General features: G+C 37.7%; 1 protein-coding gene and 1 non-coding gene across 4 annotated transcripts in view; one reads left to right on the top strand and one right to left on the bottom strand.

Annotated features, from left to right (window-relative positions):
• The window catches only part of rela.L (v-rel avian reticuloendotheliosis viral oncogene homolog A L homeolog), a 29,992-nt gene extending 8,171 nt beyond the window's left edge, over positions 1-21,821 (bottom strand). The window contains exons 1-7 of one of the 3 annotated variants that reach the window (XM_018256514.2): positions 21,672-21,821; positions 21,269-21,585; positions 14,049-14,075; positions 7,595-7,743; positions 5,512-5,660; positions 3,618-3,709; positions 1,105-1,239 (exon numbers count right to left, since the gene is read on the bottom strand). In XM_018256514.2, coding sequence (XP_018112003.1) covers positions 1,105-1,239; positions 3,618-3,709; positions 5,512-5,660; positions 7,595-7,743; positions 14,049-14,075; positions 21,269-21,275 — 559 coding nt within the window. In that variant the 5' untranslated portion in view covers positions 21,276-21,585; positions 21,672-21,821. 3 annotated transcript variants of the gene reach the window in all.
• Positions 21,822-22,244: 423 nt separating this feature from the next.
• On the top strand, positions 22,245-22,318 carry trnai-aau. The gene has a single exon. It is a non-coding gene; the product is annotated as a tRNA-Ile (tRNA).
• The last annotated feature ends 431 nt before the right edge of the window (positions 22,319-22,749 follow it).

The following is a 22,749-nucleotide window of genomic DNA, read 5'->3' as shown; positions in this document are numbered from 1 at the left end:
CTATAAAACGCATGCTTCAGAGTTAACTTCTGATTATGGATGATATTTGTTTTAAAGTAATAAAGCTGCATTTAGGTGACTTTACCTTACCTTTAATTACGACAACTTTAAATTAAAGGCAAATCATGCTTTCAGTTTTCTGCATGATCGTGCCATTCACCAGTGGTGATGTATGGTAAATAAAAAGCATGCTGCAGAGACAAAACATTAAATAATCCTTATACACCAATGTCCATGGTCTGTGTGTGTGTTTAAAGGGCAACTAAACTCAAAAGTCTGACACTTCACATTAAGTAGTACAAGTTGTGATTAAGTTTAAACATAAATACTACATTATATATATTTTTTTTTTATTGTTGTACTCCTTCACCAGCCTAAGGGCACTAATAATTATTGTATAACCTGTATGGCAAATATGTTGCTTCTTCATCTTCTAAGCTGTGCATGGTAGTAGGCATGGTATCTAAGCCCTTTAACACTAGACCTGTAAAATTCATATATTGTAGTGATGATCATCTCAACAGGTATAAAACCTAGGGTACAATAGGTTTTTCCATATTTTGGATCACTGCTCCTTTTAAGCTACTAAGAAAAATTTAAATATTAATAAACCAAATAGGATGGTTTTGGATTTATGCAAGTAAAGTGGACCTTAGCAACTAGATAACTGCTGAAATGCCTTACTAGAAATCTTATTCCAAAGCCATAAACAAATACAAAATGAAAACTTATTCAAATCTATCTTAGAATAGCACTATGTTTTTTTATGTTTATGTTTTACCAGGGCAACAGTACATGATATTTTCATTTAAAACACTTTCATTTGTTGGTGTTACTGTTCCTTTAACTACACCTTTAGGGCCACCTGATTATATAAAAAAAGTGCATGCTTTTTGTACATTATTTAAATTAGGTATACATCAAGTCCATGATGTTTGGATTAAGATGAATACAGAAGCCACAATCTGTCCAAATACCGAAGAATAATTGGAATACTTCAATTGGAGAAAAATAATCCTTGGATATAACACTGTCAAATTCATTTTCACAAGTTTTAGTGCTGGATACGGTTAAATTCTGCATTCAGTGCATCTCTAATCTTACTGTTGTCATAGATGGGCTGGGATACCACAAATGGTAATGGAAGCATGCGACCAGCAGCCTGATCAGGAATGAAAACCTGGAAGCACAGGCAAACCGTGTTGAGGTCGTAATCGGCCTTCAGCTCCTCAGGAGACACTGGGATAAAAAAAAAAAAAAAGAGACACAAAACATAAATTATAATGACAAGAGAGAAGGTGTAAAGAAACCAAGATGCCTTTATACTAAGTTTGCCAGAGAAGACACTTCTCTAGTCAATGTGTGCTTTCAGATCTTTAAAGCGGTTGGTTGTTCACCTTCCAATACTTTTTTCAGTTCACCAGAAATATATACTTTTCCCAAATACTTTCTATTTCTGTGTGACCGTTTTTCTAATATTGAACTGTAAAGTTTCATTTTTCACCTTCTTTCGACTTTCTAAAGCAGCTGGGGGGGGGGGTCGCCAACTCTGTAACTGTTCTAAATTGATGCATTTAGTTGATACATTTCTTATCTTTGGCCCTGCTGAGCAGAATCCCTTCATTAAAGGCAACTGTTAGAAATGATACAATAGTTGCTAATACTCCAGAGATGCTGCTGAGAAATGTATCAATGGAATGTTGCAAAATTGTAACCGTTTAGAGTCTGCACCTGAATTACTGAGCTACCAGACTGAAACACCAGAGACAGGGACATTACATTTTAAACTTAGATTTTGGAAAAAAGATAAAAAATGGAAAGCGATTCAAAAAAAAAAAACTTTATTTCTGGAGAACAATCTGAAAACAAATGAACTGCAAAGGTTTTTGGAAGGTGAACAATCACTGTTGCCTGGTCTAAATGTTGACAGGAAGGTGCATAATGGAGAAGTTTCAGATCTGTGGTGAGCTTAAAAGGGAACAGTCATAGCTATAAAAATATACTCACAATCGGTTTCTCACAGATCTGTGCTTTATTGCCAACATATCTGAGATATTAAATGGTGCCTTACCTCCCTTTTTCAACATGAGCTCAATGAATATGAAATATATGAAATAACTTTTTTTTTGTTATTTCCTGCAATAAACTATTTGTACAAACTCCTGATAAACTTATTGTATTATGAGCTGCTTCTTATCTAAATGCCGGACAAATTCTGCAGCTTATGGAAGGAAGCTCATTAGCCCTGTCTACAGGGGTAAACTGTCCCCCACACTAACCACACCAGGCTGGGATGGGCTTTGCAGATTTGTTGAGAGATGAGTACAATTCTGCTTTGGAGTTGATTATTTTGAAACAGCTGGCTCCATGCATTATCTAGACCAGTGCTCTCCAGCTGACTGCCCGTGGGTTGCTTGTGGCCCGCAACCCCCCCTTGTGTGGCCCCCACATGAAAGTCTACCTGCTGTGACTGCTTACCTTGTGCAAGTTTAAAAGTATCAGTATTGAAATGAACAGGACCCTGCATTGTTTACACCTCAAATGCAGACCGTCATCTCCTGCATTGTTCACATCTGTGACCTACCTTTCCTGTGCTCTGTGTGTGTGCCATACTCTGCCTGCCCTCTGCTGTCCTATGTGCCTTGTGTGTGTGCGCCATACTCTGCCTGTCCTATGCTCCCTGTGTGTGTGCCCACTGCCTGTGGGAGGTGAACCTGGTGGGGGGGGGGGTGTTAGCATTTGGAAATACTTGTTTGGGGGTCCCCAGGTGTTTAATCATGTGCTAAGGGTTGCTGTGTTAGCCACAGGGGAGGATGAGGCATATGGATCATTTGAGGGTATGTCTTAAAAAAATTTGTCTCAAATATGAGTGATGAGTGATATCCCTGCAGTTAACAACAACCATATGTTTTTTTGGTGTGCTACCACCATTAATGTGGATATGGTCTTAAAAGTAATTATAGTAACATGGGTGTGGTTTAAAGTGGGTGTGGTTTAAAAACAGGGAGAGGGCAACACTGGCTTCCATTATCGGCCCTCCGCCACATAGGCCAGAAAAATGTTGGCCCTCGGTATCACAGAAGTTGGACAGCAGTGATCTAGAACAGGGTGCAAAAACCCTGTATTTGTCTCATCAACTAAATCTGAGCCTGACTCCGGCATGAAGAGTAATATATTTCTGTAGGCAAATGCCAAAGAGTAACTTGAATATTTCACATGTTAAAACATTTTGAATTTATTATATTTTGAAAGTGTCTTATTTTAATAAGATAAAAGTCTGGGGTTCGGTCATGGAAAAAACATGTTTTTCTTACAAAATGCATGAAAATGTTTCTAAATAGGTATATAACTTCAATAGTTCAAAACTTTAAGAAAGAAAGTCTATTAGTGGACATGATTATTTTATGTCCCCTACAAAGCAGTGGTTCGCAAAAGAGCAGTTCAGATAAGTTCAGATAAGCATTCAGATAAAACCTTTCTGCTGACCATTTTATGTCAAAATCCAACATTGAAAGACACGATTCACGATTGTTAGAGCACAAAATAATGACTGCAAGTAAACGAGAAAAAGGCAAAGTAGCAGGGAGAAAAGAAATGATACAATAGCTTGACATTACCATTAAAGGGGTTATTATTTGTCCGAATGCGATGGGCGACGGCATCTTCCACCTCTCTCTTTTTCACACACTGGATGCCCAGGTTCTGGAAGCTTAGGGAGACATAAAGATGATGTCTGTGGTTTTATAAGGTACTGCATATTTACATATGACTTTCATATTTACATAAGTATTTTCTGTGCCATACGGTCATGGGAAAAAAAATTTTTCAAAATGAATCAGTTAATAGTGCTGCTCCAGCAGAATTCTGCACTGAAATCCATTTCTCAAAAGAGCAAACAGATTTTTTTATATTCAGTTTTGAAATCTGACATGGGGCTAGACATATTGTCAATTTCCCAGCTGCCCCAAGTCATGTGACTTGTGCTCTGATAAACTTCAATCACTCTTTACTGCAAGTCTTTTCCCCCCCAGCAGCCAAACAAAAGAACAATGGGAAGGTAACCTGATAACAGCTCCCTAACACAAGATAACAGCTGCCTGGTAGATCTAAGAACAACATTCAATAGTAAAAACCCATGTCTTACTGAGACACATTCAGTTACATTGAGAAGGAAAAACAGCAGCCTGCCAGAAAGCATTTCTCTCCTAAAGTGCAGGCACAAGTTACATGATTTGGGGCAGCTGGGAAATGGACAAAACGTCTAGCCCCATGTCAGATTTCAAAATTGAATATAAAAAAATCTGTTTGCTCTTTTGAGAAATGGATTTCACTGCAGAATTCTGCTGGAGTAGCACTATTAACTGATGCGTTTTGAAAAAAACATGTTTTCCGATGACAGGATCCCTTTAATATAACCATGGCCTCAGGTAAGTGGGACCTTAAAAACCAGATAACAGTATTACCAAACTTTAGAGCTGCAGAAAACAAAGTAACTACTCAAAAGCTAAGACTAGAAATGCTCAACTGCAAATTGTCCATTGTATGCATCTTACCAAAAGGTACTCAAGAACTACCCCTTTAAAGGGGTGGTTCACCTTTGAGTTAACTTTTAGTATGCAATAGAATGCCAATTCTAAGCAACCTTTCAATTAGTCATCCTTATTTGTTTTTCGTAGTTTTTACATGATTTGCCTTTTTCTTCTGACTCTTTCCAGCTTTCAAATAGGGATCACTGACCCCATCTAAAACAAAAATGCGCTGTAACACTAAAAATATATTGTTGTTGCTATTTGTTATTACTCGTCTTTCTATTCAGGTCCTCTCTTTTTCAAATTCTAGTCTCTTATTTAAATCAGTGCATGGTAATTTAGACCCTAGCAACCAGATTGCTGAAATAGCAAACTAAATAGCTACTCAGTAAAAAGCTGAATAACTTTTGGTTTTTAATAAAAAATTAAAACCTAATTGTCTCAGAATATCACTCTTTACATCAAACTAAAAATGAATGTAAAGGTTAATAACCCCTTTAAATTATTGTGCTTTTTAAATGTGTTTATACCTGTATTCTTTTATTTCCCTATGTATTCTTCAAGTAAAACTATTAAGAACTAATTTTTTCACCTTCAGGCTTCTATAAAAAGCCTAAGCAGCTGCTTCCTCCTCTAGTTGGCTTACTGTACATGGCATTATCAGCTGCACATTGGAGGACCGCTGCCCTAGGTCTTCGAATGGCCTTTAAAGCAGGGATGCCCAAAATGGAGATGTTGAGATGGTGCTCACTAGATTACAGTTGCCATGCATTTTACAAAATAAAACCCTATACTGGTAAAGTCTGTGAGCTCCTGATTTAGAGAGAGAGTGACCATATGCCAGAATATGTACTCCCTTGGAGTAGGAACGGTAAAATAACATTTTAGGGAATGATGGCCCTTTAAGAACCATTTTAAACAACCACAGAGGAGCATTCACTGCTTTTACCTTTAGCTACAGTGTAATCAAATCAATCATTACCTGTGGATACTCCGATCTGGGGAAAGTTCAGCTTCATAATATCCATCCTTGCAGTCCTTTCCAACCAACTCATGAGGGTGAGGTTTATGTGGAGAATCCTTTGTAACTAGAGATATCCGAATACGAGCTGGGCCCTGGTAATTGTTGATCTAAAATGCAAAGAAAGGAGGGAATCAGACAATAAAAAACAAAACCGACAAATTATGAAAACCGTGAATGAAAAAATTTAATTTAAGGACCATCTGAATGGCTGTAGAATAAGTCGTTAAGGATTAGTGGAAAAATTAACAAACCCACACACACACCTATAGGTAACAATACTACTATTTTTTCTTGCCATCAATTCAGTCTTAGAAACATTCAGAAAATAAAAAAATGAAGAACGGTACGTCATAGGTCATTATCAACCATGCCATGTGTTTTTCACAGAAAATTAAAAATTATTCTATCATAACAATGGTTAACAGCAGTCAGTAGTAATTAATTTCAGTGACATTCATAAAACACACACGGGTAAATATCTGTGAGTCAAACATACAGAATAACCAAAAAAGGTTAACATAGTAACATAGTAAGTTAGGTTGAAAAAAAGACACGTCCATCAAGTTCAACCTTTTAACTCTATTTTAACCTGCCTAACTGCTAGTTTATCCAAAGACAGGCAAAAAAAAAAAAAAAAACTATTTGAAGGGGGAAAAAATTCTTCCTGACTCCAAAATAGCAATCAGATTATTCCCTGGATCAACTTGTACTTTGAGCTATCTTCCATTACCCTGTATTCCCTCCATCCCCTTCTTAAAGATATCTAATTTATCAGCCAGTAAGACTGATTCAGAGAGAGAGAAAAGGTCACAATATAAAAAAAAGCTTTTCAATTGTTCCTTGAGGTCGATATTACCTCACATAGGTGACACCTGCTGGATAATTGCTGATGCATTAACTGATATAAAAGTTACATTATCATGGAAAAGTGCAGAGGCTTAACTTTGGAACCGTAGGGCCCACTGCCAATGGCACCAGGTTCTCTTTTGCCTTTGGGCAACCCAGCAGTCATGGCATTTGCTCGCAGTTAGTTACGCCACTATTAAATATGTAAAAAATAAAAAATTAAAAGTTTCAGTACTTCCAAATAAACATGTCACAAAGAACACAATTTCAACGTAGGATTTGTTCTTAAGTAAAACGAGAGACCTGGTCAAGGGGAGGCATATATTTGCAAGGCACTGTAAACGCCAGCTTTGAAATAAAAATGCTCACAGAACAGAATTTCAATTCGTTATTGAATACATGAACTAATTGTTTAAATGTCTGAAAAGTGTGTCTTTCGAGTGAGCTTTAAACACTAGCACTGCCCACCTCAAAACTCACCATATATACAATGAAAATCAAAGCTGGAACATACTAACTGCAAATGGCTTAAAACTTATTGCTGTAAAAAGAAAATTGTATGGATATATTGGTTTTCCAACATTCATTATCCAGAAAGCTCTGAATTACAGGAAAACCATCTCCCATAGATTCTTGTCCACCGGACCTTGTTTTTAACCATAGAGAAGATATAATTAGTCCTTACTGGAGGCAAAACAATCCTATTGAGTTTAATGTAATGTAGAAATGCCAACGCCAGAACGTATTAGTAGCAATTTCAGCTAAAGCAGCCCAAACATATAGCTCTAACATTTCACTTTAACTTGTACTTGATGGTATTCAAATTACAGAAAGATCGCTTATCAGAAAACTCAGGTCTCAAGATCTCTTAATAATAGATTCCAAACACAAATAAGTACCAGCATTATGTAACTTTTGCTGGCATATTTTAAGATAATCTGCATATCCATACAGGTTGTGTAAAAGGCCACATTTTTGCAAACTTATTGAAATGGATTGAAGTACAAGATTGCTGGGTCCTTCCCAATTCATGAAGCCCTCCTCCAAAATGCAGCAGAACGCCTCCTCCAAAATGCAGCCCACATTGAAATGTGTTAATTCATAAAATATTTTTGGATTGCTTGTCATTAAGTAGTACAGTATAACACAACGACTTTATTGTGCAGATCAAGTAGAAAAAAATGTATGCACTAACCTTAATAGTGGGGTGAGTTTTTGATGTGTCCGTGCTTCGTTCACCTGGAATGCTTCCAGCAGAGCGCCCTTCACACTTGTAACGAAATCGCATCCCTCGCTGCTTTGGCTGCTCTATAATTTCCACAGGTGGGATGGAGGGAGGCATGCCTGTACAATGGGAGTAAAAATATACATATATTGACAAAACAGGAAATAACAAGCTAATAAATGTTAAAAGTTAAAGTGGACATGTCTATTGATTAAAGCTACTGCTACAGGTCTGAAAAAACCCAGGTCCCAAGCATTCTGGATAATCGATCCTATCCTATGTATTTTAATGGTCAGAAGTTAGCTATAAAAGTTTTTCTGTGCCAACATTACACAGAGCTTCCCTTTCACTGTTTTCCTCTTCAAAATGTCCTTCACCACTGGCAGCCACTTCACATTCTTGTGAATGAAAAATAAACAGCTTTATGGCTATTAAGACAGTACAAGAGCTATTAAAACAGTACAAATACAAAACAGAACAGAACAGAACATGTGCCATAGGAAAGTAATTTTACCTTGGGGGGTGTCAAAAGTTATCCAACCCCAAGTGGTTATATTTACATACTGGATACCCTGGGCCGGTGCTCCTATCTGCAGAAAACTGCAACTGCCAGAGCACTACAAAGCGATCCATCTTCTTCGCTTCTTCTTCATTTTTCCCGGAGCAGACGCATGCACAGTAGAATGAAATAGCCATCTTTTTCGTTAAAGTTCGGCTTTTCACTCTACTGTGCATGTGCAGCCGCAAGAAGAAAGAAGAAGCAGGAAGGTGATTAATCAGTGGTGCTCGCTAGAAAGACCCCAGCCGGTGCAGTTTTCTCCTGATAGGAGCACCGCTCCCCTGGGTGTCAGGTAAGTAAATGCAATCACTTGAAGGTGCCTAACATCTGGCACTCCCAAGCACAAAAATACTTTCCTTCTCTTTTAAGTAAAATAGGAAGTGGTTGCCATGAATTATGTTTTGACTGTACAATTCTTGCTTAAGAAGTCCAAAGAAACTTTCCTTGTGCCACTGCCCTAAATGCATGCATACATAGATTATCTAGCACACACAAAATTTACCATCAGCAATTTTAGGCTAAACAATATCGCCCCAATTAAATCTAGAGAGTTGTTTACTATTAATTCAACCTATTGATAAATGCACACTCCTAAGTAAATATAATCGCTAGCCTTAGACCACTGAAAAGTGCACAAGCCAAGGGTTACGATCCCTGCCTCTCGGTTATCTTTCCTGTTGCCCAGAGATCCTCTGTGCTGCCCCAATTGCGACTGTAAAGTTTAAGTTCTAATCTTTACTCTACTGAGCAACGCGGGGCATCCAGAAAATGTAAACGGATTGCTGGGGCATAGGTGAAAATGTGCAGCAGGAATAGCACCCTGAGACAGTAAGGGTACAACTACTCGGACGATTTCTGAATCCGACACGCTGCGCCGGACGATTTCCCCGTGATTGTGCCAGATCCGATGCGCCAAAATGCAGGCGTCAAGTTGGATGCGACGGAAAACAAGGTAAGCAACGTCGGATGGTGTCACAGCATTCGTCCAACACGACACGACTGTTGAATGCAGACTCTGCATGCTGCGTCTGCATCCATCATTTGTGTTGCGTTGGATGAACTCTGCGACTCCATCCAACATTTGTATTTCTTACCCTGTTTTTTTCTCATCCAACTTGACACCTGCGTTTTGGCGCAGCGGGTCGGATCCGGCACAATCGTGAGGAAATCGTCAGTATAGTTGTACCCTTAGTCATTATATTCACTGGGTTGACCGACACATTGGTATGCCCAGTGATTTTGCTTTACTTGTCTTTCTTTACCGTTACAGGATAAAATAGTAGGGAATAACAGAATCCACAATTTGGGGATTTGGCCAAATCCTTAATGAAAGATTTGGCTGATTCAAAACCCTAATTTGCTTATGCAAATTAGGGTAAGGAAGGGCAAAAAGTAACACACTGCAAAACCATTTTCAACCTCCTTGTTCATTTGACAAATGAAGTGATTTTAAGGACTCTAAGGCAATTGGATTAGGGCAAATCCTGGTGAAAACGGCAAATCCTGGCAGAATCCTTAAAGGGATACTGTCATGGGAAAAAAACATTTTTTTCAAAATGAATCAGTTAATAGTGCTGCTCCAGCAGAATTCTGCACTGAAATCCATTTCTCAAAAGAGTAAACAGATTTTTTTATATTCAATTTTGAAATCTGACATGGGGCTAGACATTTTGTCAATTTCCCAGCTGCCCCAAGTCATGTGACTTGTGCTATGATAAACTTCAATCACTCTTTACTGCTGTACTGCAAGTTGGAGTGATATCACCCCCTCCCTTTTCACCCCCAGCAGCCAAACAAAAGAACAACGGGAAGGTAACCAGATAACAGCTCCTTAACACAAGATAACAGCTGCCTGGTAGATCTAAGAACAACACTCAATAGTAAAAACCCATGTCTCACTGAGACACATTCAGTTACATTGAGAAGGAAAACAGCAGCCTGCCAGAAAGCATTTCTCTCCTAAAGTGCAGGCACAAGTCACATGACCAAGGGCAGCTGGGAAATTGACAAAATGTCTAGCCCCATGTCAGATTTCAAAATTGAATATGAAAAAATCTGTTTGCTCTTTTGAGAAATGGATTTCAGTGCAGAAGTCTGCTGGAGTTGCACTATAAACTGATGCGTTTTGAAAAAAACATGTTTTCCAATGACAGGATCCCTTTAACTGAATCCTGAATTTGCATTCCTAAAAAATAGGCTGTGTTATATCTTTGATCACATACTGGCTTTGAGAAGAGCACTCAAATGACAAATTTCAGGCATGGATGTGGCTATTAACTAAACATACTGCGCAGGCTGGTGGACATGGTAAAAGGGAAATTTGAGAAAGAATCTGCGTCAAGTGTAAGGTATTTATGGATTTTCTACCATCCCACCAGCAAAAAACGTTGTGCTTTTATGATTTACCGCCAGTATTGAATACAGGCCAAAGCTGAAATTATATAGAGGGTGGTGATTATAAAGAGGGTCCTATAATTAAAATATAATTTAAACACATTTATTATAAGAACTTAAATATTGACAATGGTGCTTTTAATGGAGCAGAATAAAGAGGGAGCACTGTAGTCAGCCCACCTAAAACGATACAAGCTTGTCATAAAGATCTTGCATTGCTGGAAGTTTGCCCTCCAATTCCGCTTATCAACACAGCACTATTGTATTTAAATATAATTGAAACCTACAATGCTGAATTTAGACAGTTGAAGGACAAATCGATTGCATATGGACCAATCGCAACAATTTACAGACATATATACAGGTAACTAGCCCAATTAAGGAAAGCAAATATTATTTGAGTTTAATTGAGAAGCTGCCTTAACTGCTTCTATGGGTCTACCATTAAAATTATATTGTATGAAACAAATTGTAATGTGATTTTCAGATAATGTATGGCGGCCTGTATCCATGTACTATGGATATTTGTTCAGGCACGTTGGAAAATCTTTTCTGCCTATTAACCATATCTGCCAGGGTGTGGTGCATAAATTCCTTCTGTTCAGATAGTTTGAGCTGTCTGCCCAGAACAATAGATAGATGGCCATGCCAGGTATGCCATTAGTATCGTAGCAGCCCATGAGCTGGTTGGTCAGATACCTTTGAGGATTGATGCATTTACACTGAAAATGATTAAAGGCAGAGCGTAAGAACAATCTCCACAATTTGAGGAGATTAGTCGTCCGGTGACAAATTGCCTCTTCTTCGGGCGACTAGCCGGCGGGATGGCACTTCGTTTTCTGAAGTCGTCGGAAGTTTCCTCCAGAGGCAACTTCGGGTAACTTTGGAAAACGAAGAGCTCATCCCGCCAGCGATTTAGATTCTAGCAGTTCAGGGAGATTAGTCGCCCGAAGAAGATGCAATTTGTCGTCGGGTGACTAAATCTCCCCGAATCTTCTCGTCTGTCTCTGCCCTTAGGGTCGAGTTTTTCTCAACCTGCAAATCGCTGTGCCTGATTCTTGTGCGTCTGGTTTCTAGCAGCGAGACAGTTTGACTGTCTGTCTGCTTGCCTCTGTCATAAAATGCCTTAAAATACAGGCTAAGTAGGGCAGGCAAGGGACCTGGACAAACAGTATTCTAAAAGAGAAAATAAAAGTCAGCATGTAAGATGAGTAAGAATTTGAACAGGCACATAAGCAATAGAAAGTAAACTGCAATAAAATTAAAGGGGTTGTTCACCTTTGAGAACTTTTAGTATGATGTAAAGAGTGATTTTCTGAGACAATTTGATTTATTTTAATTTTTTATTATTTTTGGTTTTTGAGTTAGCTTTTTATTCAGCAGTTCTTTAATTTGGGCAGAGTTATCAAGGGTTGAATTTAAAATTAAATTTTTTTATGGTCAAAATTGTCAAATTCAACTAGGGAGTTATTTAAATTCGATTTTCTAGATTTATCATACTCTAGCCCTTTAAGAATTCGAATTTGACTATTTGCCAACTAAAACCAGCCAAATTGCTGTTTAAGTCAATGGGAAAGGTCCAGGCTTCAATTTGGAGTCGTTTGCAGCCTTCCTGACATTCAAATTCTTTAAAATTAGAATCAAATTTTATTTGAGTTTTCAGGTAGAGTTTAAAAAAAACAATTTCATTAATAAATTTCAATTGGTCAAACTTCGAATTTATGGAAGTTTAGGGGAGTTTTTAAAAACTCATATAAATTTGACCTTATGATAAATGTGTCTCCTAGATAGTTTCAAAGAGAGCTGCTGAACTAAAGCCTGCTGTAAGCAGTTAAACTGTATATCCTAGCTAAAATGCTCAGATTACCATTTTTTTTGTCAATCAATTATTTTTAGGTCCACTTTAAAGGAACAGTAACATCAAAAAATAAAAGTGTTTTTAAAAATTAATGAAAATATAATGCAGTGTTGCCCATTTATTAAACCTCGATTTTTCTTCTGGTCGAGGTTTTTAGGGGGGAAAGGAATACAAACCCTCAATTTTTTTTTTTTTTTTAGAGATTTATCATATCCCAAAGCTGCTAAAATATGCCATTTCAAATCGGTCTTCAGAATGTCAACTATATTACAAATTTAAAAAGCTATGTGGCCTTTTTCTGCTTTTATTTAACTTTTATCTCCATCACTTTTCATTTTTCAACAACTAATCAGACTCAGGGTTATTATACAACAAAATAATGTAATTTTAGACCACTGATGTTTCTGGGTGAGTTAGAATAACAATTAGCAATTGGGGATTATTTCTTGTGGTTTTTCAGTTATTTAGTTTTTGTTCAGCAGAACTCCACTTGGGAATTTCAGCAGCTATCTGGTTGCTAGGATTGTGTTTTACCAGGCAGTGTTCTGAATGAGAAACTAGAATATGAATAGAAGGAATAAAAATGACAATAATAATAAAACCATAAGCTCACAGAGCAAAAGTTTTATGGCTGCCTGGTTCAGTGAATCCATTTGAACGATAGAAAGTTGTGGAAAGAAGTAAAAAAAATTATGAAAAATAAATAATGAAGACTGAAAAGTTGCTAGGAATGGGACATTTTATGTTATGCTAAAAGTTAGGAAAGGTTAAAATGAAGTAAGCTTTATCAGAAAGGTTTATATAAATACACCAGTAAACCCTCAAAGTAATGCCGCTTCTGTATCAGACTTCCTTCTTTCAGTGTAAACCTCCAGGACAAGGGCTTGAGCATGCTCAGTTTGCTGCTATCTCTACCCCCTGCTGTAATCTGAGCCCAGAGCTATGAGCGAGCTGGGAGAGGCTCGGGCAGGAAGTGATGTCACACTAAGCTAATATGGCAGTTGCTATTCTAAACAAACAGAGAGAGTTTCTAGAGCCGTTTTGCTCAGGTATGGTAAAGCATTCTACAGAATAAATAGTGTTCTAACTTGCACTATTATAGCTAATCTATTGGCGTTAAACTGCCAGGGTAGCTTTCCTCCCCCTTTAAAGGTGAACCACCCTTTTAAGGCCAGAATGCGGACAAATTTGAAAAGGAGCAGAGATATTTTCAGGCATCATAACAACACATTGGATTTCTCATGCTACATTGCAGCACTTCTTTAACAGACTTGTAACATGCCGAATAAAAATATCTTGCTTTCTAAACTCAATTCAAAAAAATGTCTCTTACATTGACACACTCATAGCCCAAACAGTCCCTCTTAATGTCCCCAAAATAGCTAAAAGGGATATTTTAAAGTCCTGGCCAATAGGACCCCTGGACTTCTCATTTCAACACACTCCTACACACACACAGGGATTATTGCAGTGACAGTCAAATACAAAGGGCTGCCATTTAGGATTCCTAATGCCAACCATTGCAGGCAACCCACTGTGTTTTAATTTCTGGTACTGTGTAGGAGAGATCAAAGCGCTATGCAATCCAAACTTAAACATATGTGGTTACTTACTTGAAACTATGTCTGTCCAATGGAATCCTAAACAGGGAAGGGAAAAAAAAGAAATCTCAATAAATATTATTTAAAAAATAATATATTTGAACCATGTAATAGCATACGGTTACCACCCACAATGAAGTAAAAAAAGGAGACAAAAGTGAAAGACAGCTTACAATCTACAGTATAGTCCACTGCTGATCATAATTACAACCAATATAACTTAACAGGTACCCACATTTCACCCACAGATGTAAATACAATGCATATATGAACCCCATATCTCGTATTCCACTTTCTGGGATGCACCAAAAACTGGCACAGTTGGGAGCCTGCTCAGGCATCCGCTCTTGAAATGAACAGTTTATGTGTTTTAAAGTAATAAAAGGGGTGGTTCACCTTTCAGTTAAGTTTTAGTATTATAGAATAAGCAACTTTCCAATTGGTCTTTATTATATCTATTTTTTTTTATATATATTTTTTCACAAATTTGCCTTCTTCTGACTCTTTCCAGCTTTTAAATGGGGGTCACTGACAACAAATGATCTGTAAGGCCACACAATTATTGTTATTGCTACTTTATTTTTACCCGCCACTCACTATTCATATCCCAGCCTCTTATTCAAATCTGTGTATGGTTGCTAGGTTGATTTGGGCCCAAGCAACCAGACTGCTGAAATTGCAAACTGGAGAGCTGCTGAATAAAAAGATAAATAACTCAAAAATCACAAATAATAAACAATGAAAACCAATTGCAAATTGTCTCAGAAAATCACTCTTTACATCAAACTAAAAGTTAAACTCAAAGATAAAAAACACCTTTAAAACATAATGTAAGGTTTTCCAGCACTGGTACAACTGGTGTGTTTGCTTTAGAAACTCTACTATAGTTTAAATAAACAAGCTGCTGTAGCCATGGGGGCAGCCATTCAAAGCACAGGTTACATGGCAGATAACAGATGCACTCTGTAGAATCCCATTGTATTTTATGATGTGCCTTTTCTCCTTTTTAAGCTTGAATGGCTGTATCCATGGCTACACAGTAGCTTATTTATATAAACTATAGCAGTCTTTTTAAAGCAACACGTAACTTTTACCAATGCATGGCAACAGTACATTTCGGTCTTATTCATTTAAAACACTTATTTTTTGGTGTTACTGTTCCTTTAACTTGCCCAGTTCCCCAAACCAGCTCCAAAATCCATACAACTCACTATATATATCAACCTGCTCAAATATGTGGAAAATAAACTTACAGACAAATAACTATATTATTGGGACTTTCAAATGCCCTGGTATTCAAGTGATATGTGCTAACTTGCAGTTTTTAGCAGTGAACATAGGAGTCTGTGTCCTGTCTGCTTATTAAAGTTCAGAGCTCTCAGGTAAGCTGCATCTGAATTTACTGTTTAGCTACCAAATGCAATATCATAGGCTACGTCTCTCACTCACTCACTTTGCTTATTTCTGATCTTGCCCACATGTTGTGTCTCATTCCCTTCTGCTTTTAGATTGTAAGCTCTTTTGCACAGGGCCTTTCTCACCTTTTGTACCATACTGGTCACTATATATGTAATTCTGTATGTTCTATGTATGTAATTCATGTGATTTCTTTGTATAAACATTTATTTTAAAGCACTGTACAATATGTTGGCAATCTAAAAATATGTGTTAATAATAATAATAATAATAATAATAATAATAATAATAATACTACTATTCCCACTGTTGCTCTTCTATACACCCTGCTCTCAGCCTCTGCTTCCCCTCTTCTGTGCTATATGATGATAATTTATGGACAAGAGTCTTTTGGTTGCTGCATGCCTGGTGCCTGTTTTTTATCAGCACCATGTCCGAAGGGGGAAAACAATACTATTTTGGCCAAAAAATGCTTGCAGTGAGCGTAATGCCACCCACTCCAGGAAAGATATTCTAGTACGGGTGCCCATGTTTGGTGACGTTTGTGCATAGTGAGCGAGTATTTTGGCTTGATTTTGCACACGTGCATGACATCAGACAAATGTTAGTAAATGAGTGAGCTAAGACTCTAAAGCTAAAACAATGGTTGCCCGCACCTGGAGTTTCCTCCCAGTGCGGGTGGCATATCGCTCACTATGATAATTTTTTGGATAAAACACATTTTACTGATTTGACCAATTTTTTTTTTTGTTTGTTTTATTGCAGTTCAGTGAGTATTAATGGTGACTGTAAAGCAGTGTGTAGGTGACATATGTAGGTGACAGGCAGATGTCATTCATGTCTGTCAATAAGGCAGCTCCTGTAATGCCACCCCCCCCACTTACCTTTTCATGCACTGGGGGAAACCGGAAATTTGACTCCTAAAGGGGTTGTTCACCTTCTTAAAACACTTTTTCTGTTCAGTTATTTTTAGATTATTTCCCAGAAATAAATAATTTCTTTCAATTACTTTCCATTATTTATTTGGGGCTACTAATCTCCCCAAACTGCTTCCCCCCTGTCTTCCGCCTGCTAGAATGAGAAATCGCCTGTGGCATGGCACTCGCGGCGCTTCGTTTTCCGAAGTTGCCCAAAGTTTCTTTGTGAGGCAACTTCGGAAAATGAAGCACCGCGAGTGCCATGCCGCAGGCGATTTCTCATTCTAGCAGGCAGAAGACAGGGGGAAGCAGTTCGGGGAGATTAGTCACCCCAAACAAGAGGCGAATAGTCGCTGGGCAACTAAATCTCCCGAAACGCCAAGTGTGACCTTACCCTTACAGACAGCATGCAGGAACTACATAACCCAAAATGCATTGCACTGTGATGTTCCTTTTCTTATTGAAATCATGTTTACAGGCATTTGTGTTGTTTGGAGGATACAGGCTGAGGACAGATGGCTGTTGATACAAAGTAATAGTAGTCAGCCAGCTCAGCAAAGTAGTCAGCGAGATCAGCAGGGGACTAGGCTTAGGGAGTTGTCAGAAACCATTTAAAATCATGAAAAGTCTGCATATTTTTCAAACGATGTATATTTTAAAGTTGCTTGAAATTAGGTTTACTTTTCAAAAAGCTTAAATTATGTTTTTTGTGGAGTTCCCCTTTAAAATTGAATATTCCGGTCTGGTGTTTCAGTCTGGCAGCTCAGTAATTCAGGTGCAGATTCTGAACGGTTACAATTTTGCAACATTTAGTTGATACATTTCTCAGCAGCATTTCTGGAGTATTAGCAACTATTGTATCAATTCTATCAGCTGACTCAGAGATTCTGCTCAGCACAAACATAAGAAATGTATCAACTAAATGTATCAATTTGGAACAGTTTACAGGGTCCCCTTCCCAGAGCAGCTTTAGAGGGTTAAAAATTGCACTTTACACTTCAATATTAGAAAAACGGTGACACAGAATAGAACGTAATAGAAAGTAATTGGAAAAAGTTGTTATATCTGGTGATCCATCTGAAAACAACTAGTTGTTTGAAGGTGAACAACCCCTTTAAAGTCTTAAGGTTTTAAGCATATGTTCAACAGTACTATTTAGGGGCAGTAAATATTTTTTAGCACTTTTCTTGTGGTATATTGTCCTCTTGACACAATAGGGAATTTTTGACATTTTGTAACTAAAAAGCACCAACATATTCTGCAGCATTGTACTATACAAGGGTTTATATATCAAACATGCAACTTACATACAAATACTGGATAAGACCACTCATGCAATTTCCATGCAACTAGACACAGGTAAATAAGATCAGATGGACCGAAATGTCAACAATGTGCACTTTCTTCCATCAATGCAAATGAAATCCCTGTAGCGAGACCGCAGCTGTAATCTAACTAGTCAAATCAGAATAGCCTACATAACACTGGTGTCATAGCCACAATCATTCGAGATATTACAGGCACTACATGTCCTGCCTTATGAAAACAGATAAATGTAAATCACTTTTTCCAAAACGAATTGGAGTCAACTCAGTGGTAATGTTGTTTTAAATGTAATTGGTACTGGAAAAAGTACATTACATTTTCAGGGTGTAGAATCTGTGAAAATGTAAAATCAGGGAAATGTATTATGTATAATATATAGGTGGGACCACAAAAAAAAAACAATGCAAAATGAGGGAAATTTTAAAACAAGGGGATGTAAAGTTGAGGTTGCACTGGATTAGTTTAGCCTTTCGCTCTCTGGTTCTGACTCTAGTTATACTCCATGCCTTTTAATCAGATGGCTTTTGCTACATTGTCTCATAAGTTAGAACCAGTAGTGCTGAGAATATATTGTGCAGATATTGCTTTCAACAGCAATGACTAAATAACTTTAAAACAACTATCAATACTTAATCAAAGTTTACTAGGTTTATTAAGAATGCATATTGGTTAGTCTATAGAAAGACATGACTAAAGTATTTTTAAAGGAACAGTTACACCAAAAAATTAAACTGTTTTAAAGTAATGAAAATCTAATGTTCTTTTGTGCCGCACTAGTAAAACTGGGGTGTTTGCTTTAAAAACTCTACAACAGTTTATAATCAAGCTGCTGTGTAGCCATGGGGGCGGGCCATTCAAAGCTTAAAAAAAGAGAAAAGGCACAGGATACACAGTAGAAAGAGATCAGCTCTGTAGTATACAATGGGATTTGTCAAAACTTAGCGATCTTCTGTTTATCCTGTGTTTGAATGGCTGTCCCCATAGCTACCCAGCAGCTTGTTTATATAAACTAGTAGTGTTTCTGAAGCAAACACACCAGTTCTATTAATGTACGACAACAATACATTATATTGTCGTTATTTTTAATTTTTTGGTGTTACTGTTCTTTTAAGCACCTGTAAATGAATCATGTGGATTCAATTCTTAGGGGCAGATGTATAAGCATATGAGATTTATTTGACCTCAAATAATGGAAATTTCAAATTGCAAATATATGTATAGGAATATTTTTTGTGAATTGACACGATCAAAAAAATAAATAAATAAAACTAATTTGCTGCAGAGTTTCTACAGAAGTCAGCGGAATTGTCGCTGAATGTTTAAAGCAATTTTTTTTTTCCATTTTCTCCCACCAGTTGATTATATAGTCAGCCTCATTAGAAATTAACGATATAACAATGTCATTTTTCTGTGCGTGTTTTTTTTTTCCACTATTGCAGCTATTCTGGTCGAGTTCTTAGATATGCTAGTGCTGAAAATAGAAATAAAAAAGGCGATGGAAAAAAATAACTGTGTATGTTTTGTTGTGATTTTTTACTCCCTACAATTGTGGGGTTTTCCCCATAAACTCAAAAACTGATAACTCTATCACTTGGTATGAGATGACGTTCACTGGTACCCCACGGATGCCGAGAATGAATCCATATGGAATCTACTTTTAATGATGCTGTTGCATCAGGGTGTAGCAGAGAAAGTGTTTTGGTTATTGTAATGTCATGGCATTACTTAAAGGGGTGGTTCATCTTTAAGTTAACTTTTAGTATGTTATAGAATGGCTAATTCTAGGCAACTTTTCAATTGGTCTTCATTATTTTATTTTATTTTTTTTTATATTTTTTGAAAAATTTGCCTACTTAGGTTTCCAGCTTTTAAATGGGGGTCACTGACCCCATCTAAAAATCGAATTCTCGGATTCTCAGATACGGGGAGATTAAATACTGCCCTAAGGCTACAAAATGGTTATTGCCTCTCTTACCCTTGTGTGTTAGTTTGCGCATGCGCGCTGTCCCTTTCATGCCGCCTCATGTTTTCTCTCATGCGCGCACAACAGGTTCTTTTGCGCATGTGCGTGCACACGTTTTTCCGTGTGCACCAGGTTTCTGCGCGTAATCTGCTGGGGCACTTCAACCATCCGGGCTGCCTAGGGTGTCTGCCCAGGCTGGCCCGGCACTGCTCTCCTGTTCCAGTCTCTTATTCAAATCAATGCATGGTTGATTTGGTTGGACATAAGCAACCAGATTGCTTAAATTGCAAACTAGAGAGGTGCAGAATTAAAAGCTAAATAACGCAAAAAAACACAAATAATTAATATAATACTCAAAGTTCATTTGAAACCCCTTTAAAAAGAAAAAACCTTTCCATTTTAAAATATGAATTAGGAGAAGCACTAGGAATAGTGCAGACTGCTGGAAAAATATAAGTGGCAGATACATAAATAGTATGTAAAATATACCTTTAGAATACACAAAAGCCATAAATATCTTATAAACGGTGAGTTCTGATGTCATCAGTTATAAACGGTGAGTTCTGATGTCATTTCTGTCACATGACTTACTGAAACTTGTGTATTATAATAAATAAAGTACCCCCTGTTGCAAAATATGAGGATATTATAAGTTACCTCGGAGTTCCATGACCTGTACAAAAACATGGTCATGAAACTCCTCGGTAACTTATGATATCCTTATAATTTACAAGAAGGGGTACTTTATGCACTATATAATTCACAAAAGACATGAATATCTTTTAAATTATAATCCTTAAAACTGATGTCATCAGTTATAAACAGTGAGTAGTGATGTCATTTTTGCCATGACTCACTAAAACTTGTGTATTATAATAAATAAAGTACCCCCCTATTGCAAAATATGAGGATATTAGAAGTTACCTCGGAGTTCCATGACCTGTATAAAAACATGGTCATGTTTGTTATAAAACTCCTCAGTAACTTATAATATCCTTATATTTTACAAGAGGGGGTCCTTTATTCACTATATAAATGGTGCTTTGTGGTTGTCATCAGTTATAATCAGTGCTTAGTGATGTCATTTGTCTCACATGACGGACTAAAGGCTTATAATAGTTTTTGTTTTGGTAACGTTTTAAGCTTAGAATGTGATCATAAAAAGTATGACAAAAGAGGGGGAAAAAAACACTAAAATCTATCAATAATATCTTATATATAAACCTATAGAATATATCCTTGGTCTTCAGTGATGTCACTTATGGGGGGATTAAGTAAGAAGACATTTAACCTGCCTTCAGACCTCCCAATAGCAAAGGGCTACACATGACTGGTGCTCTGAGACTAAAGAAAAACATTAACAATTCGTGAACAAGATTTCCCAAGAATCTCAAGAGATAGACACATCCGTACATTAATATATACAGTATAATAATAAAGGAAATATGAGCCAGCCTCCTGCGCGTGGGCTATTGGGCGATCAGACCCGCATACGAACGCCCCTACAAGTTATTTTTTGAATGTACACACCTAGCTAAACTCCACAAGGCCGGCCCGTACTAATAAGAAAAGGGAGGGGGGGGATTTAGAAATCCCGGTAGGCTTCTTACCATCCATGTTCAACGCTGGCCTTTAACAGGGGCTAGCTCCCCTTGCAGTTTCAGAAATGTATACAATATTTTCGCCACCGATACTCTTTTACTTCTCCACTTCACGGTTTCGCTCTCCCTCTTCTTCTTCCTTCCCTAATAGATATCCGCCCCCTTCTTCGCATTTACAGACATTGAGAGACGATCCCTGGCTCGGGCTGCGGAAATACCCAAATGACGTAAGGGAGGAACGCCCTGGCAAATGCGCATGCGGGAAGTTGAAAGGTGAAAGCCTTGCTTATCCGTCCTGTCCAATAAAGAAGAGCGTAGAAGTCGTACTGTAAAAGTTAAAAAAAAAAAAAAGGTTTGAGTTCCTGTAAAAAGAGGGCGGGCGACTTCAGGGACAGGGTAAAAATGACCTTACCTTATGCGAAACGCAAAAATAGTTTGTTTTGTTGTTGTAGTCGGGAAAAAAAAAGTTTTGTTAAGCTGACGGCATCGTGCTGGGAGCCATTTTAAACACAGTTGTTAAGCGACATAAAACTTTTGTCGTAACCGCAGCTAATGCTGTACAATCTCTTGATTTTATGAAATTCATGCTAAAGGAAGGCAGTAAAGTAGCCAGATTCTCTGAACAGTCTCGTTCCCTGTGTGACAAGGGTTCATGATCGGATATTCTTTCATGGGTTTAAAGAATCGGCTTATACAATTGCTTTAGCGCTGTTTGTGGACCTGCAGCGCCGCCGTAGTATCACGAACCGTTCTAATATGACGCAGCACAGTAGCATTATAACTGCGCATTATCCATACTATCCATGACTACAAGAGACTATGGCAGTGCGGTGAAACTCAGTAGTTTGTAAGAAACAGTTCTGGTCTATATATTGTATGAAATACGGTACGGCTAAAGTACATATTACTTTGCGTATTATTGATTAGGTGAACATCAAGAATATTTCATTAAAAATACTGCTGTTTCTCTGCTTACACATAAGATGGCCGGTTAGCTCAGTTGGTTAGAGCGTGGTGCTAATAACGCCAAGGTCGCGGGTTCGATCCCCGTACTGGCCAACTTGTTTTTTTTTTAGTTTCATTTTACTGTATTATTTATTCTTTAAAACCAACAGTGCTATAGTTTTTTTGAGAATGTTTATGGTGCATTTCATACATTAGAGACCGCTTTAAAGGAGACATTTTGTGTTTAAAAAAAAAAAAGGAATGTTCAAGTGTATTATATACCCTTTTAACTATAGAAGGAAAGTGCTTAAAGAAGTAGTGCGTCTGGTAACTTAATTGAAAATATACTATTCCTGCCCATCTGTTCCACTTCCTGCTGCCTCCTGTCCCAGGCTGTGCAGAGGAGCCAGTGGCACTCAGCACACTGCACTGTAGAATTGGAATCAATTAGCAGCTAGCAGGACCTAATAGGGAACTGAAGCCTGTCTTTGCTTTTGTAACTGCAGGGCTGTGATTGGCTGTCTCCCCCTATTGTGCTTCTGGCA

Source organism: Xenopus laevis, chromosome 4L, assembly GCF_017654675.1.
Source record: "Xenopus laevis strain J_2021 chromosome 4L, Xenopus_laevis_v10.1, whole genome shotgun sequence".
NCBI lineage: Eukaryota > Metazoa > Chordata > Amphibia > Anura > Pipidae > Xenopus > Xenopus laevis.
This window is presented reverse-complemented; position numbering and strand designations above follow the sequence as displayed.